Source organism: Aotus nancymaae, unplaced genomic scaffold (assembly GCF_030222135.1).
Source record: "Aotus nancymaae isolate 86718 unplaced genomic scaffold, 86718_ANA_hifiasm-v0.15.2.pri h1tg000012l, whole genome shotgun sequence".
NCBI lineage: Eukaryota > Metazoa > Chordata > Mammalia > Primates > Aotidae > Aotus > Aotus nancymaae.
In genome coordinates, this window is record NW_026988423.1 from 41,334,032 (window position 1) to 41,351,680 (window position 17,649).

General features: G+C 43.1%; 1 protein-coding gene and 1 long non-coding RNA gene across 3 annotated transcripts in view; one reads left to right on the forward strand and one right to left on the reverse strand.

The window, feature by feature from the left end:
* Window positions 1-17,649, reverse strand: part of LOC135274631 (uncharacterized) — a 42,176-nt gene that overhangs the window by 15,211 nt on the left and 9,316 nt on the right. For both annotated transcript variants that reach the window (XR_010342427.1, XR_010342426.1), the window contains 3 exons: window positions 11,873-11,957; window positions 2,288-2,346; window positions 1,814-1,888 (listed from right to left, as the gene is read on the reverse strand). This is a non-coding gene — a long non-coding RNA (uncharacterized LOC135274631). The remainder of the gene's footprint in view (window positions 1-1,813; window positions 1,889-2,287; window positions 2,347-11,872; window positions 11,958-17,649) is intronic.
* LOC105714941 (V-type proton ATPase subunit G 1-like) lies at window positions 12,712-13,753 on the forward strand. Its single transcript, XM_064375614.1, has one exon. The coding sequence runs from the start codon at window positions 12,765-12,767 to the stop codon at window positions 13,119-13,121; it is 357 nt and encodes a 118-aa protein (XP_064231684.1). The 5' UTR covers window positions 12,712-12,764; the 3' UTR covers window positions 13,122-13,753.

Genomic DNA, 17,649 nt, shown 5'->3' on the forward strand with positions numbered 1-17,649 from the left:
AGTGACCAAGGAAGGAATTCCTCACTAGGGCTCAAAAAAAAAAAGAGGGAGGGCAATAAAGAAATACAGCTAGCTGGGTATGGTAGCTCACATCTGTAATCCTAGCACTTTGAGAGGCTGAGTCAGGTGGATCACTTGAGGTCCGGAGTTCGAGACCAGCCTGACCAACATGGAGAAACCCTCTCTAGGGGGCACCGTCATGGGTAATTCAATGACAGATTTGCTGCATTACCACATGGTGGAACATGCTGGCAACATGCCCTCTGAAATTTGCTGAAAATCCACCATCTAGGATGGTACCTTAAGCTATTAATGAACAGTCTCACTATAAAATCACCCAGGCAAATGCAGAGAAACTGCCGGTCACCGGGTGCTGCTGAGCACCGTGCAGGATAGGAGCCTGGTGCTGGAGAAGATCACTGCCTGTGGAGATTTGCACACCACAACCAGAAAGAAAAGCCTCTTACAATGTTCCTCTAGCACCATGTATTGACAACATTTAATAATGCACCAGGTGACAGAGGAAGCATTTAAGGAACCCACTTCTAGGGTCCAATGACTGCCCATCAGTTCCAAATTCACCCTTCACTGCAGAGCAGGCAGTGAAGGGAACCTGGAAGTTGGCCTGGAACCTGCCTTGGCCTCCCAAAGTTCCAGGATTACAAGTGTGAGCCACTGCGCCCAGCCTTTAACATATCAATTTTTAAAAACCATGAGTCAAATATTATTTTCCTCCTCCCATTTTACAGGTGTTCGACCTAAAGAACAGAGAACTTAAGGAATTTTCCTAAGTGGCAGAGCACAGATTTAAATCCTATCACTTTGGCCTCAGAGTTTGTGCTTCATTATTTTAAAACTCATCTTTTTTAAAACCAAGAGACTTATGCAAAATTCTGCTAGGATTCAAAAAAGGCCTCTTATTTTTCCAGACCATGGGTGCAGGCTGCTCTCAAGCTACATTTTCTTTACTTATGTATGTCCTGTTTGGATGGAGACATAACAGGAGCTCCCTCAGTCACCGTGCACCAGAAAGGAAAGTGAAGAGAAGCACAGGGAAGCCACTCATACCATCTTGGAGCTACTGAACCAATGTCAGCCTCAGTCTACCTGCTCAATCATTTTTATGTGAGAAAAACAGGCATCTCCCTATTTGGAAAATCACAACGGGCTGCAGTAGCAAATAATCCTCAAGTTATTCCTGGTAAGATTATTCCTAGAGTCCCAATCTGTCTCAAAAAAAAAAAAAAAAAAAGAACGATCCTAATGCAGTTATTTCCTTTTGCATTTATGAGAAGACGGAAAAAATACTCACATTTGATGGTTGGTTGGGAACTAGTCTTTGGTATTGTATGAAGTATTTTAATACTGTAAACATGCAAAGATGAGAACCCTGCAGACCCCATGGGCATGGAGAGAAGGAAGTATATTACAGGTATTGTATGAAATACTTTCATTCCAGGCACAGCTGTTTAAACTATCCCTAAACTTTCTTTCCTTAAAATAACAGAAAAAACAAAGAAGACAGAAGATGAAGAAACATTCCACGTGACCCTCTGGACCCCTATTTGCTGTAATAAAGGAAAAACATTTTAGGGATTTGAGTGCAGTTTATGATGTGATCCATGTTATTTATTTACTGTTAATGATTTTCAAAATTTCAATTAAAAACATTTAGAAATTTAGCTTTATCACAGGCATCTGTTCACATGTAAAACTAGTTTGGTTAACTACATCTGTATAAACATATAGCTAGAGAACTGACATAATTATTGAATGGAGAATCAACAGAAACATGCCAAGGACTGGCCCTTACCTTCCACAGTGACCTCAATTTCAGGAACCTTTTCATTCCTCTCAGGGCTTCATGGTCTTTTAGGGGACTGCAAAGCTGTAAAACAGGCACAGAATTACTTTAGTATATTGTAGGAAAAAACATACGGAAGGAGATCCTTTCTAGAAGCAGAGTATTAAAATTCATACAGTTTGGCTCTTTTCAAAGAAACCTGCAAAATCAAACTGGTAGTCTAATCCTCCACAGGGAGGCTCAAAAAAGCCATGGAAACATGAATGAAGTGGGACTGCAAAAGTGACACTTCCAATGAATTTTTTTTTTTTTTTTAAAAAAAAGGAAAAGAAAGGTCCATTAAATAAAATACCTTAAAAAGCCAAGAAACTAACTGCAAGTCCCACAAAGATATTGGCCAATGATTCTCTATGATTTCTGGAATGCTGATAAAGAATGTCTTAATGTAGTGAAATTTAATAAGAAGTACATGTAATCTCTTACCTTTAGTGTTTATTTTACTAGCCATTCCAGGAGGGAAGTAGCAAATAACTAGTTCAGGTCTAGAAAGAAAACCAAGAAATGTTACAGTAGCCAGTACAATGGTGGTCTCACAGCTAGTAAAACAGTCATGATATGACCTGGGTTTTTTCCTAAAAGCATTCACAGAGTCATCCTGTTATGTAACAGTAATTCCTATCATTGTGGACAAAATCTCTTGACTTTTCCTTCCCATGACTGGCAAGAAATTATATGAAAATTACTTCTTTCATAAAAAACAAAATTAACACTCATATACTTTCTTCAGCCACTAAAATTCTGCAGAAACACAGATATAATAAGAAACTCAATCATCAGGCCAGGTGGGATGCCTCACACCTGTAATCCCAGCACTTTGAAAGGCCGAGGCAGGTGGATCACCTGAGGTCAGGAGTTTGAGACCAGCCTGACCAATTTGGTGAAACCCTGTCTCTACTAAAAATACATAAATTAGCCGGGCATGGTGGCACATGTCTGTAATCCTAGCTACTCAGGAGGCTGAGGCAGGAGAGTCACTTGAACCCAGAAAGCAATGGTCAGTGAGTTGAGATCATGCCATTGTACTCCAGCCTAGGCAACAAGAGCAAAACTTCAGCCTAGGCAACAAGGGGAAGGGGAGCGGGAAGGGGAAGTGGAAAAGGAGGGGGAGGGAGAGTAGAGGGGAGGGGAGGGGAGGGGGAAGAAGGAGGGGGAGGGGGAGAGGGAGGAGAAAAGTGGGAGGGGGAAGGGGGAAGGGGGAGGGGGGAACAGGAAGGGGGAAGGAGAGGGAGGGGGAAGGGGAGGGGATGGGAGGGGAGGAGGAAAGGAGGAAAGGAAGGAGGGGAAGGAAGGAAGGGAGGGAGGGAGGGAGGAAGGAAGGAAGGAAGGACTCAATTATTAATTTTTTTTTTTTTGAGACAGAGTCTTGTTTTGTCGCCAGGCGCCAGGTTGGAGTGCAGTGGCACAATCTCGGTTCACTGCAATCTCCACCTCCTGGGTTCAAGCAATTCTCCTGCCTCAGCCTCCCAAGTAGAGCTAGGATTACAGGAGCCTGCCACCATAGCGGGCTGATTTTTGTATTTTTTTGTAGAGACAAGGTTTGACCATGTTGACCAGGCTAGTCTCAAACTCCTGACCTCAAGTGATATGCCTGCCTTGGCCTCTCAAAGTGCTGGGATTACAAGCATGAGCCACTGTGCCCAAAATTACAAATAATTAATACTTTAAGACCACTTTCAGCACAAGTGCTTTTTTTTTTTTTTTTTTTAAGAGGAAGTCTTACTCTGTTGCCCAGGCTGGAGTGCAATGGTATGATCTCGGCTCAATGCAACTTCCACCTCCTGGGTTCAAGCAATTCTCCTGCCTCAGCCTCCTGAGTAGCTGGGACTACAGGCATGCGCCACCACACTCACCTAATTTTTTGAATTTTTAGTAGAGATAGGGTTTCACCATGTTGGCCAGGCTGGTCTCGAACCCCTGACCTCAGGTGATGTACCCACCTTGGCCTCCCAAAGTGCTGGGATTACAGGTGTGAGCCATCATATCCAGCTACAAGTGCTTTTTCACTGATACTCCTGTGGTTTCCCTTCCCCAGACAAAAAGAGAAAAGGTAAAAGGAAAAGGGAAGCTATCTATTTTCAGGGCTGGTAAGGGGTTTTGCTTTGGGGCATAAAAGAACCCATAATACTTAATAAATTTTATAATATTTAACAATATTTAATGAATTTATTAATAATTTTTTAAATTTAATAAAATTAATCCATTGTTGGGCCGGGCGCGGTGGTTCAAGCCTGTAATCCCAGCACTTTGGGAGGCTGAGGTGGGTGGATCACGAGGTCAAGAGATCGAGACCATCCTGGTCAACGTGGTGAAACCCCGTCTCTACTAAAAATACAAAAAATTAGCTGGGCATGGTGGCACGTGCCTGTAATCCCAGCTACTCGGGAGGCTGAGGCAGGAGAATTGCCTGAACCCAGGAGGCGGAGGTTGCGGTGAGCCGAGATCGCGCCATTGCACTCCAGCCTGGGTAACAAGAGCGAAACTCGGTCTCAAAAAAAAAAAAAAAAAAATTAATCCATTGTCTAGCCCTTGCGTCAGAGACTTATTGCTCTAACAAAACACCAACGACAACTAGGCCCTCCTACCTACCTGTGGCCTCAACTAGATAAATGCAAACATGTTGGCTCACACTTGTAATCCCAACACTTTGGAAAGCCAAGTTGAGAAGATCACTTAAGCCCAGTAGTTCAAGATCAGCCTGGGCAACACAGAGAGACCATCTCTACAAAAACTAAAAAATTAGCTGGGCTTGATGGAATGTACCTGTGATCCCACTTACTTGGGAGGCTGAGGTGGGAGGATCACTTGAGCCTAGGAGGTTGAGCCTGCACTGAGCTATGATTGTGCCATTGCACTCCGGCACAGACAATAGGATGAGACTTTGTCTCTTAAAAAAATAAAAAGATAGCTGGGCATGGTGGCTCACACCTGTAATCCCAGCACTTTGGGAGGCTGAGGCGGGTGGAACACGAGGTCAAGAGAACGAGACCATCCTGGTCAACATGGTGAAACCCTGTCTCTACTAAAAATACAAAAAATTAGCTGGGCATGGTGGTGTGTGCCTGTAATCCCAGCTACTCAGGAGGCTGAGGCAGGAGAATTGCCTGAACCCAGGAGGTGGAGGTTGCGGTGAGCCGAGATTGCGCCATTGCACTCTAGCCTGGGTAACGAGTGAAACTCCATCTCAAAAAAAAAAATAAATAAAAAATAAATAAATAAATAAGGGCCGGGCGCGGTGGCTCAAGCCTGTAATCCCAGCACTTTGGGAGGCCGAGGCGGGTGGATCACGAGGTCAAGAGATCGAGACCATCCTGGTCAACATGGTGAAACCCCGTCTCCACTAATACAAAAAATTAGCTGGGCACGGTGGTGCGTGCCTGTAATCCTAGCTACTCAGGAGGCTGAGGCAGAAGAATTGCCTGAACCCAGGAGGCGGAGATTGCGGTGAGCCGAGATCGCGCCATTGCGCTCCAGCCTGGGTATCAAGAGCGAAACTCCGTCTCAAAAAAAAAAAAAATAAATAAATAAATAAATAAATAAAAATAAAAAGATAGCCGGGCATGGTGGCTCACACCTGTAATCCCAGCACTTTGGGAGGCTGACATGGGTGGATCACCTCAGGTTGGGAGTTTGAGACCAGCCTGGCCACATTGAGAAACCCTGTCTCTACTAAAAATACACAATTAGTCAGGTGTCATGGCCCATGCCTGTAATCCCAGCTACTTGGGAGGCTGAGGCAGGAGAATCACTTGAACCTGGGAGGCAGAGGTTGCAGTGAGCTGAGATCATGCCATTGCACTCCAGCCTGGGCAACAAGAGCGAAATTCTGTCTCAAAAATAAATAAAATAAAATAAAATAAAAAGATAAATGCAAATATGAATCACCAACAGAGTTAAAAGGTGACAAATGTTCCAATGTTAGCAAGGAGTCTGGGAGAGAAGAAGCCTCCACAGCTGCCCCAGTCAACCCAACTAACAAAGAGGTTGGTGGCCAGAGGAACAGGTAAGGCAAGCCTTCATTTGAGCCCATCAGCTTTTGCAGAAAAAATTCTCCATGGTCATGGGATGACCTGACTGATGCAAACTGTCCATACACCTAGTTTACCTTTGCCTTTTCTCTAGATCCAAAATGTATTGGAAATGAACGCCATGTGATATCTATCCCTGCCCTCCTCATGACATACCCTTTATAGGAGAGCCCACGCGAGCTGATGACTCTGGAATTCTAATTACCAGGAATCTAGATATGATGCCACTGAGCTCTGTCTGTCCAACTACCTTTTAGACATCTCTACCTGGATGTCCTGAGCATCTGATGTCCAAAGATTAATTCCTTCTCCCTGGCAAAGTATGTTCTTTGGATCTCCACTTTCTCTGTCTCAGTTAATGGCGCTGCCATGCACCAAGATACCTGAACTAGAAACCTAAAGGGCATCCTACAGTCCTCCTTCTGTCCTACTCCTATTTCTGTTCACTGTGTCAACAATAAGCTGTATTGATTTTTTATCTCCTAAATATTTCTCAAAACCTCACTTCCCCTTCATATTCACTGGCACCCCCATTCAGCATCTCATCATTCATTCAACAATATTTAGTGAGTATAAAGCATAGCTAGTTGTTTTTAAACAGAATATAAACAGTGTGATATTTGTTTTCTGGTGGCTCAATATCTAGTTATTTCTTCCCCCGCCCCGCCCCAAAAACAAGAGTCTTGCTCTGTTGCCCAGGCTGGATGGAGTACAATGGCACAATCTTGGCTCCCTGCAATCTCTGGCTTCTGGGTTAAGCAATTTACCTGCCTCGGCCTCCCAAGTAGCGGGGATTACAAGTACACAACATCACGCTCAGCTAATTTTTGTATTTTTAGTAGAGACCGGATTTCATCATGTTGGTCACGCTGGTCTCAAACTCCTGACCTTGTGATCCACCTGCCTCAGCCTCCCAAAGGCTTCTGTTCTTTCTTATTTTGCCCACTTAATCTAAGAAAACTAAGCTGAAATAAATTTTGTAACCAAACCAAAATGAAGCTCTCTAAAGTGGTATGGCTACTATACTCAAAAGACTTGAAATTATCTTGACCCAGAAATGGTTACCTGCAAGTCAGCATCCTCAGAGTATATTTCAGGTGCATACTAGAATATATCAGTACAAACTATGAAAGTCTAGAGCCTTTGTTTCAGTAAAACTACATGCAATAAAACCATGGGCTCCATGCATGATTGGTATTGTAAGAGAGGCCACAGGGAGTAGAATTAAATATGACACCTTCGGCTGGGCACAGTGGCTCATGCCTGTAATCCCACCACTTTGGGAAGCTGAGGTGGGCAGATCGTTTGAGGTCAGGAGCTCGAGACCAGCCTGGCCAACATGGTAAAACCCCGTGTGTACTAAAAATACAAAAATTAGCCAGGCATGGTGGCAGGTGCCCATGATCCCAGCTACTTGGAAGGCTGTGGCAGGAGAATCACTTGAACCCGGGAGGCAAACATTGCAGTGAGCTGAGATCACACACTACACTCCAGCCTGGACAACAGAGCAAAACTCCCATCTTAAAAATATATGTATATGACACTTCTTGACCTATGATCAAAGTGCCTTCTAAACTCAATTTAAGGCACCATATATCACAAACCAGATGGCAAGAAATTAAAGAAACTTTAGTCTTTTTCATGCCATCCAATTACATCTTGCTCAGTTCACAAACATGTTTCAGCAAATGCTGGAGGAGTTTTTCTCTCTTTAGGAGTCCTCTCTCACTTTACCGGTCTTAACAAAAGACCTCACACACTTATAAAGAGGATGGAGACAGGCCAGCTTCAGGACATGCTGCATGGGGAGAATCCACTGTCTCAAAAAGAGAGGGCTCTACACCCCTCTGACAACCCCACAATAGACCAGCTACACACAAATGCCTGAAGTAAGGAAGTCCATCAAGAAAATGAACAGTGGGTGAGATCAAGACTTCTGACCCAAAGGGCCTGCTGCTGGTCTGACCATTCATCAAAAAATCTGACTTTAAATGGAGACACATTGGACTGTGACATGCAATAAAAGAACTGAAGCAGCAAAGGGTCTTGATTTGGGTTTCCTTTCCATCCTACACAGCTCCAGCGAATGGAGGAGTGAGTGTGCCTATGGTGCTCCTGACACATCTGGGGTAGTTTCCATTCACACCAGTCAACTTTTGGGATTTTCCACACATTGCAGGGTCATCGTCCATCTATGCTACCCAGAATGTCCAAATAAAATCTCCTGTGTAGAGACTGGAGAGAAAATTGTCAAACCTGAAAGTTCATGAACTGTCCCAGTCAGGGGAGAACACATGTAGGAAAGGCTACAGAAGCTGATGTCAGAAGCCTAATTTCAGGTTGACCCCTACAGCTTTACAATTGTGAATAATCAACTTACTTTCTCTAGCCTTGGTTATTCTCACATCAATCATGAGAAAAACAGACTGAATTGTCTCCCAGATCAATTCCAATCTTAACATCCTCTGGCTTTATGATTAAAGAGTGATACCAATAAGGCTAAAACTGTGATTTAACCCCAATAGGAGCCTGATGGAATTATGCTAAGCAAAACTGTTCCACACAGACAGAGCCATTCTGACCATGTCACTCCCTACACCACCTATCATACAGCTATGCACCACTGGTATGAGAAGTCCCTTCTACAGAGGACATTGACTGATTCAACAATAGGCTGATTTATTCATTCAGTCAACAAATATTTACTGAGCACCTTCTAGGTATTTAGGGATACAACAGAACAAAACAGAAAAAATCCCTTCCGTTATGGAGTTTACATTTTAGTGAAGGACAAGGGGGAGTCAGACATCAAATAGGAAATATGAATTAAGGATATATTTTATGTAGGGCAGTGTTGAGATTCACTCAGGGTGGCTGGTAAAATATTAAGGGAAATATTAGGGAAGTTATAGATTACAGTCTCAAATCTTTTGAAAAGCTGAAAAGTTTTCATGAGCCAGGCTGAAGACAGCCAGTTCTTACCTTAGAACTTTAAGTCATAAGGTGACGATTAAGATAATAAAAGCCTCCCCAGCTAAGTCTGTTTACCCCACATTCCTTTGTCTCTACTCTGTTTACTCAAGTAAACTTTGTGCTAGATGGCCCTCTTCGGGGGAGGTTGAAAAAGAATTACTTGTTAATGGTGTTTATTCTGGGCCCCAGAATCACAAATTTTTATCATTCATAAAATCACTCTTTTAACCATGTTAATTATCTACAAGCATGTTGACTTAAAACCTCTGTCATTACCTCTACACTGAATAAATGCGAGAAGGAACAAGGAGTTATAGTCAATTACCTGCAATCATCTTCTAAAAGCAGCTGAGGACCCCCAGCCCAACTTTTACACTGTATTCTGTATGTAACAGCATATTTCATTCATCCATTGCTGAGTCAAGATCTGCAGGACAGACCTCCACAAGTAGTGATCAATGTCGTAGAGCAGCCTGGAGGCCCTTTTGAACCAAAATCCAAAGCACAGAGTGAGCCATACAGACACTAGGAAAGAATGTCCCAGGCAGAGGGAACAGCAAGGCTCAGAGACAGGACAGGGTCAAGCTTGCCTGGCATGCTAAAGGAAACACCATGAGCTCAGTGTTTATAAAGAGGAGTAAGAGCAGGAGAGCAGCAGGAAGCACAGTGAGACAGGTAGCAGGGGGCCAGATCATGTAGAAAACAAAGCCACTGAAGAGTTTGAACAGAGGGGTAAACATGATCTTAACTCCACTGTAAAAGAATTGTTCTAGCTGTTGTATTGAGAGTAGACTGGCCAGGCGCAGTGGCTCACTCCTGTAATCCCAACACTTTGGGAGGCCAAGGCAGGCAGATCACTTAAGGACAGGAGTTCAAGACCAGCCTGGCCACTATGGTGAAACCCTGTCTCTAATAAAAAAACACCAAAAATTAGCCAGGCATGGTGGCTCATGCCTGTAATCCCAGCTACTAGGGAGGCTGAGGCAGGAGAATCTCTTGAACCTGGGAGGTGGAAGTTGCAGTGAGCCTAGATTGCAGCATTGCACTCCAGCCTTGGCAACAGAGCAAGACTCCATCTTAAAAAAAAAAAGAGACAGAAAGAGAGTAGATTGAAGGAGGTAAGCATGGAAAAAAGAAAACCAGTTAGGAGACTACTGAGATAATCGAGGTGAGAGACGATGGCAGATGAATCCAGGGTGGCAGCAGGAGGCGTGAAGAGGGACAGAGTCTGGGATATATTCTGAAGTTGAATCAACAGGACACTAGAGGACAGGATCATCTTGGAAAATCTTGGGACTACTGTAGAATTGAATGAAGCTAAATGGCACTAAATTCCAACATCCACTGTGAAATCATGGGAACAGGGGTTTGTTCACCTCAGCCACCTAGTGTCTCACCCAGTACTTGGCACATAATGGGGATATAAAAAGTCTTCAATTCTTAAATGAATAAAATAAATAAAAAGTCTTCAATTCTTAAATGTGGAATTGAATATATCACAAAGCCAAAAGACCTGCAGTTTGATAGGCCATTAGGAGGTCAAAAAGCGTCTGATACTAGACATATTTTACTAACAGTGGGTCCCCCTCCTCTGAGTGAATCTATTTCTTTTTTTTCTTTTTAGAGACAGAGTTTCTCCCTGTCACCCAGGCTGGCAGTGGCTCAATGTTAGCTCACTGCAACTTCCGCCTCCCAGGCTCAAGCAATTCTCATGCCTCAGCCTCCCAAGTAGCTGGGACTACAGGCACTCACCACCATGCTCAGCTAGTTTTTTTTTTTTTTTTTTGTATTTTAGTAGAGATGGGGTTTCACCATGTTGCCAAGGGTGGTCTCAAACTCCTAAGCTCAGACAATCTACCCACCTTGGCCTCCCAAAGTGCTAGGATTGCAGGCGTGAGCCACAACGCTCAGCCTGAATCTATTTCTATTTATTTAAAAAATCCCCTTTATGGCAGGGCGCAGTGACTCATGCCTGTAATCCAAGCACTTTGGAGGCCAAGGCGGGCGGATCAACCTGAGGTCGGGAGTTCAAGACCAGCCTGATCAACAGGGTGAAACCCTGTCTTTAAAAAAAAAAAAAAAAATCCCTTTATAAGCTGGGTGCTGTGGCTCACATCTGTAATCCCAGCACTTTGGGAGGCCAAGGCGGGTGAATCACGAGGTCAGGAGTTCGAGACCAGCCTGGCCACGATGGTGAAACCCTGTCTCTACCGAAAGTACAAAAATTAGCTGGGCATGGTGGCACGTGCCTGTAATCCCAGCTACTCGGGAGGCTGAGGCAGGAGAATCGCTTGAACCCGGGAGGCGGAGGTTGCAGTGAGCCGAGATCGTGCCATTACACTCCAGCCTGGGTGACAGAGTGAGACTCCATCTCAAAAAAAAAAAAAAGCAAAAAGCAAAAAAAGCCTCTTTCCTTTAAAACAATTTCAAGGAGATGTTAAGAAGAAAAAAAGAAAAAAAATTTCCTCTATTTCATAGTAGCAAACTATGAAGCTGACAAACAACCTCACATAACATAGCTGAGAATCTGAACAACTTGGCAATTTCCCTGAGACGCTGGAGGTAGACACCAAACCTCATACCACCTCAGTAACTCCCATCTAAAATACAGGGATAAATGTTACACAAGTAGTAAGTTCATATTCTTATAAATAGTAAATAATGAACCAGGCATGCTGATTAACACCTGTAATCCCAACACTTTGGGAGGCCAAGGCAGGCAAATCACCTGAGGTCAGGAGATTGAGACCAGCCTTGGCCAACATGGTGAAACCCCGTCTCTACTAAAAATACAAAAACTAGCCAGGTATGGTGGTGGGCACTTGTAGTTCCAGCCATTTGGGGAGGCTGAGGCAGGAGAATCACTTGAACCCGGGTGGCAGAGGTTGCAGTGAGCGAAGATGATGCCACTGCACTCCAGCCTGGGCAACAGAGAGAGATTCTGTCTCAAAAATAAAATAAAATAAAAAAAAATAAAAAGTAAAGACATATAGAATAGAATGTCACTTACGTTAACAGGTGTTCAGGGCTGGTATGGAGGAGTTGTAGATGAGGAGGAAAGTTGACTTGGAGACAATGGAGGCCCACTGGGGTTACTGGATGAGGAAAGGAGGGAAAGAGAAAAAGGAAAAGGGTAAGGGGAGTGGAAGACTGGCCTCAGTGTGGAGGTCATCTCTGATTGCTGACAAAGGCAGTGGAAAATGTAGGAGGTCTGAAAACATTGCTAAAGGTTGGTGGTTTCAGAAAATCTTCTAACATTTTCTTTAAAAGAAAACTTAGCATTTCGAGGGTTTAGTATGAGTTGTTTTTTTCCCATGGATTTCAGAGTAGTTGAACCATTCAGCCACAGAAAATAACTCCAGTGTGAACCCCATTTGAATACTACCATCAGACATGAGACATCAAACTCTCCTCCTCTGAGGTCAAGTGCGTCTATTCACTTGCTGCTTGGCCTCCTCTTCTGCCCACCCTCACCTCCTTTTCTGGCATCTGCTCCTCCCATGCAGGACTTCACAACCTCCTCACAGAGTGAGGTGACACCTCCCACTCTTCAAGGCTTGATCACATCCCTGGCTCCACCACATTCTCACATGTGACAGCTACATTTCACCAAGCTGAGGATACAGTGCACCTGTGGTGAGTTTAAGCAGACAATTCTGATGGCCACAAAACTCTTTTGCCATGTGGTCTGTGACATGAATTGTTCTGTCCAAAGACAAATGCACATCCACGGGCAGGCCAAGTAAGGTTATGTTGGAATCAGGAACCACCCACCTTTAATTCCTTCCAAGATCTTTTATGAATGGGACAAAATCAAGTGCTGTTAGTGATGGCAAAAGTGGAGATTCTCGGCCTTCGAGGTGCTTTAGGCCGCTTACCTCGGTCTCAGAATAGCTGCCGCCATGGCCAGTCAGTCGCAGGGTATTCAGCAGCTGCTGCAGGCCAAGAAGCGGGCCGCCAAGAAGGTGTCTGAGGCCCGCAAAAGAAAGAACCGGAGGCTGAAGCAGGCCAAAGCAGCAGCTCAGGCTGAAATTGAACAGTACTGCCTGCAGAGGGAGAAAGAGTTCAAGGCCAAGGAAGCTGCAGCACTGGGATCCCATGGCAGTTGCAGCACCCAAGTGGAGAAGGAGACCCAGGAGAAGATGACCATCCTCCAGACCTACTTTCGGCAGAACAGGGATGAAGTCTTGGATAACCTCTTGGCTTTTGTCTGTGACATTCGGCCAGAAATCCATGAAAACTACTGCATAAATGGATAAAGAAGAGAGAAGCACCTGTTCTGTGGCTTGGCATTTTAGATGCCCTCATGGAATATGAAGCTTTAGTACAGCTCTAGTTATCTTCTTATGAAATGGCATTAAATTATTTCCATATATTATATAGTAGGTCCTTCCACTTTTTGGAGAATAGCAAATCTAGCTTTTTTGTACAGACTTAGATTACCTAAAAATTTCATCTTTTTACCTCATATTTCTTAGGAATTTAATGGGCATATGTTGTCTTTTTTCCTATGCCTTTTGGCTCAAGCAACATGTGTATCAGTGTTGACTTTTTTTTTCTTAGATCTAGTTTAAAAAAAAACACCACATAACAATTCTTTGAAGAAAGGAAGAGATTAAATAATTTTTTCCCCTAATACTTTCTTGAAGGTCAGGGGCTTTATCTATGAAAAAGTAGTAAATAGTCATTTGTAACCTGTGTGAAGCAGCAGTCAGCCTTAATAGTCCATTCTTGCTAATGGTTAGAATAGTGAATACTAGTGTAATTGGGCTGCTTTTAGTTTCTCTTAACCAAAATTACTAGATGATCGAATTCAAGAACTTGTTACATGTTATTACTTGGTGTATCAATAATCATTTAAAAGTAAAGACTCTCTGTCATGCAAAAAAAAAAAAAAATAGTGGAGATTCTCCTTCTGCTGACAGCTGCTGCACTCTGGTCACGATGGCAGGCCTGGCACTGCTCCAGCACCCAATTCTTGCAGTGTCTTCTATGGCACTGACATATTCTTTATATAATACAGGCTTCACATTCTCAGTTTCTGCAATCACTGTCACAACTGCCCATAAAAAATGTGGTGACTGCACTCATCACAACCTTGAATTTGAGCTTTGTCATTAGAAATGAAGGTTTCTACAGGTTTCATCATGTTCAAACTCATCCACACTGAAGCTCTACCTCCAGGAATATTTTTCTTTCTCTATGACTTCCCTTAGCAAAAAATGTGTAACTTCCAGTCTTCAATTCTTCACTAATACCTTGATTCTTTGGCTAAATCAAAAGCATGATGAGGGCTGGGTGCTGCGGCTCACACCTGTAATCCCAGTACTTCAGAAGGCCAAGCTGTGTGAATCACAAAGTCAGGAGTTCGAGACCAGCCTGGCCAACATAACAAAACCCCGTCTCTTCTAAAAATACAAAAATTAGCCAGGCATGGTGGTGTGCGCCTGTAATCCTAGCTACTAGGGAGGCTGAGGCAGGAGAACTGCTTCAACCCAGAAAGCAAAGGTTGCGGTGAGCCAAAATCATGCTACTGCACTCCAGCCTGGGTGACAAAGCAAGACTCCAACTCAAAAAAAAAAAAAAAAAAAAGCATGCTGTTAAACATTGAGTTTTGTCTTCTCCACTGCAGGACTACTGGACAAAGATAATTTTCTTACCCTACTACAGAATTTCTCAACCACTTTCCAAGCCATAATCTACACAAAATCTATTTGGCACACTGACTGACCTTCACTAATTGCCCCAGGGTACTGTGAGAGCTGAAGGAGCAGTATTTTAGGACACACCCATTAACCCAACTTGAGAACATTTATTCACCTTAGTATTCATGAAAATGATTAACTGCACAAATTTGTAAACACCTAATACACACACAAAATTCATACTTGATTCCCAACACTTATTTTTTGAAAATGTAAAAGTTTACACTAAATGCCCATTTTATTGGTTCTTGGCAACGTAAGTTCCTAAGGTGGCAGATAACTACAAATTGTGGTCACTTACTCTGACAATGCACAATGGCAAACAAAAAGATGGGAATGAAAGAAAGGTACACTTAGAGCTCTAATAAAATAGGCCAAGCACGGTGGTTCACACCTGTAATCCCAGCACTTTGGGAGGTTCAGGCAGAAGGATCACCTGAGCCCAGGAGTTTGAGACCAGCCAGGCCAATATGGGGAAACCTCGTCTCTACACAAAATATAAAACTTAGCCAGGCATGGTGTCACACACCTGTAATCCCTGCTACTCAGAAGGCTGAGGCTGAGGCAGGAGAACTGCCTGAGCCTGGTTGCAGTGAGCCAAGATCACACTACTGCACTCCACCCTGGGTGACAGAGTGAGCCTTTTTTCCTATCAAAAAAAGGAAGAAAGAAAAAAAAAGCTTGAGTTATACCTAAACTGCATCTGTCCATATTGATGTATCAAGGAGTGCCTGTATTGAGCTTCTGCAAAAGATTTTTTGGGAAGGTGAAGGAAAGAGCAGTTCTATCATTTTAAAAGATTATTTTTTAAAAATTTAAAGATTAATCTGTGCTTTTAAAAAGAATTTACAACTATTTTACCTGTTGTATTTGTTCTTGGCTGAGTACCTTCAGTTATATTATAAGAAGTTCTGATTTGTAAAAACATAGCTGATATTAGTATTATAATAAAGCATTTAGAAGAAATTTACAGGCCTTTCTCACACAGCTATGTGCTGCTAATTACTGTTATTATTTGACATGGACTCTCTCATTCTGTCGCTCAGGCTGGAGTGCAGTGGCATGATCTCAACTCACTGCAACCTCTGCCTCCCAGGTTCAAGCAATTCTCATGCCTCAGCTTCCTGAATAGCTGGGACCACAAGTGCATGCCACCACACTTGGCTAATTTTTATATTTTTAGTAGATGTGGGGTTTTGCCAGTTGGCCAGGCTGGTCTCAAACTCCTGACCTCAGGTGATCCAACCCATCTCAGCCTCCCAAAGTGCTGGGATTACAAGCATGAGCCACGGTGTCCAGCCAATTTTTAAACATTCTGCCTACATTTTACAGTGAAAAAAAATCATTTTGGTGACTTGAATTTTTAAAATAGGAATTTTCAGACATTCAGGTGAGACCACCTGGATGTCTCCAAAGTCATCCTTTTTATAGGATAAATATGAAAAAGTCACTTTTCCCCCAAACCAGTTCAATTCTGTTTCTGAATCTTAGATGAACTGTCCCACAGCATAGCAAGAAGCAACTTGCTGTAACATCTTAAACTTTTCCTCTCCATTATAACTCAGCCCCAACGAGTAGCTGAGATTACAGGTGTATGCCACCATGCCTGGCTAATTTTGGTATTTTTTTAGTAGAGACAGGGCTTAACCATGTTGGCCAGGTTGATAATGAACTCCTGACCTCAGGTGATCCACCCACCTCAGCCTCCCAAAGTGCTAGGATTACAGGCATGAGCCACTGCACCCAGCCATAAATACTATTTGGAAGCAGCCTTTTGATACTATCTGCTCATGATGTAATAACCCTCCTCCATTGGCTGCTGCACACTAGTGCATTTCAGGCTACACTTTCAACTGCACTGCAACCAGGGGACCTTGTGAGCATGCTATTTTAAAAAGAAACAACTTTCCACAAAGAAGTCACAGAATATGAAATAAAAATAGTAAGCAGAGGCTAATTTAGATTAAAAGAGGCATAACAATCAAAGTTAGCACATGAAGACTGTTTGGATACAGATTTAAAGCAAATTTTTTTCAGATAATGAGAAATGAGATGTTGTTCAGATAAGAGTAAGGAAACTCGACTAAGGGCTACATGTGAGCTGACATCAAAAAATCACTGTTAATTTTGTCAGATGTGATGAGATAATGGCTGTGTAAGAAAATGTTAATACCATTTGGGGATTCACGCTGAACAGATAAAATGACATGATGACTACAATACGCTTTACAATATTCCTGCAAAGGGAGGTAAAGGAATAGAAGAACAAAATGTGGGACAATCTTAATGATTACAGAAATTGAGGAACGGATATTTCAGTGTTCATTGTACTATTTTCTCTACTTTTGAATAGGTATAAAAACTGTAATTTATTTTTATTTTTATTTTTTTTTGAGACAGAGTTTCGCTCTTGTTACCCAAGCTGGAGTGCAATGGCGCGATCTCGGCTCACTGCAACCTCTGCCTCCTGGGTTCAAGCAATTCTCCTGCCTCAGCCTTCGGAGTAGCTGGGACTACAGGCATGCGCCACCATGCCCAGCTAATTTTTGTATTTTTTAGTAGAGACGGGGTTTCACCTTGTTGACCAGGATGGTCTCGATCTCTTGACCTCGTGATCCACCTGCCTCGGCCTCCCAAAGTGCTGGGATTATAGGCGTGAGCCACCGCGCCTGGCAAAAACTGTAATTTAAAAATGTTAAAAAAACAAACAAACAAACAAAAAAAACAAAAACGCCAGGAGCAGTGGCTAACATCTGTAATCCCAGCACTCTGAGAGGCTGAGGCAGGTGGATCACTTGGTTCAGGAGGTTAAGACCAGCCAGACCAACATGGTGAAGCCCTGTCTCTACCAAAAATACAAAAAAAAAAAATTAGCCAGATGTGGTGCCAGGCACCTGCAGTCCCAGCTACTCAGGAGGCTGAGGCAAGAGAATCGCTTGAACCCAGGAGGCAGAGGCTGCAGTGAGCCAAGATCACGCTGCACTGCAGCCTGGGCAACAGAGTGAGAATCCATCTCAAAAAAAAAAAAAAAAGTAAAAATTAATTTACTAATCTCTGCTCTGAAGCCACATCCAAACAGAAC

What these genes read in the sequence shown, in the direction of transcription:
- LOC105714941 (XM_064375614.1), top strand. Translation starts at nt 12,765, where the DNA reads ATGGCCAGTCAGTCGCAGGGTATTCAGCAGCTGCTGCAGGCCAAGAAG.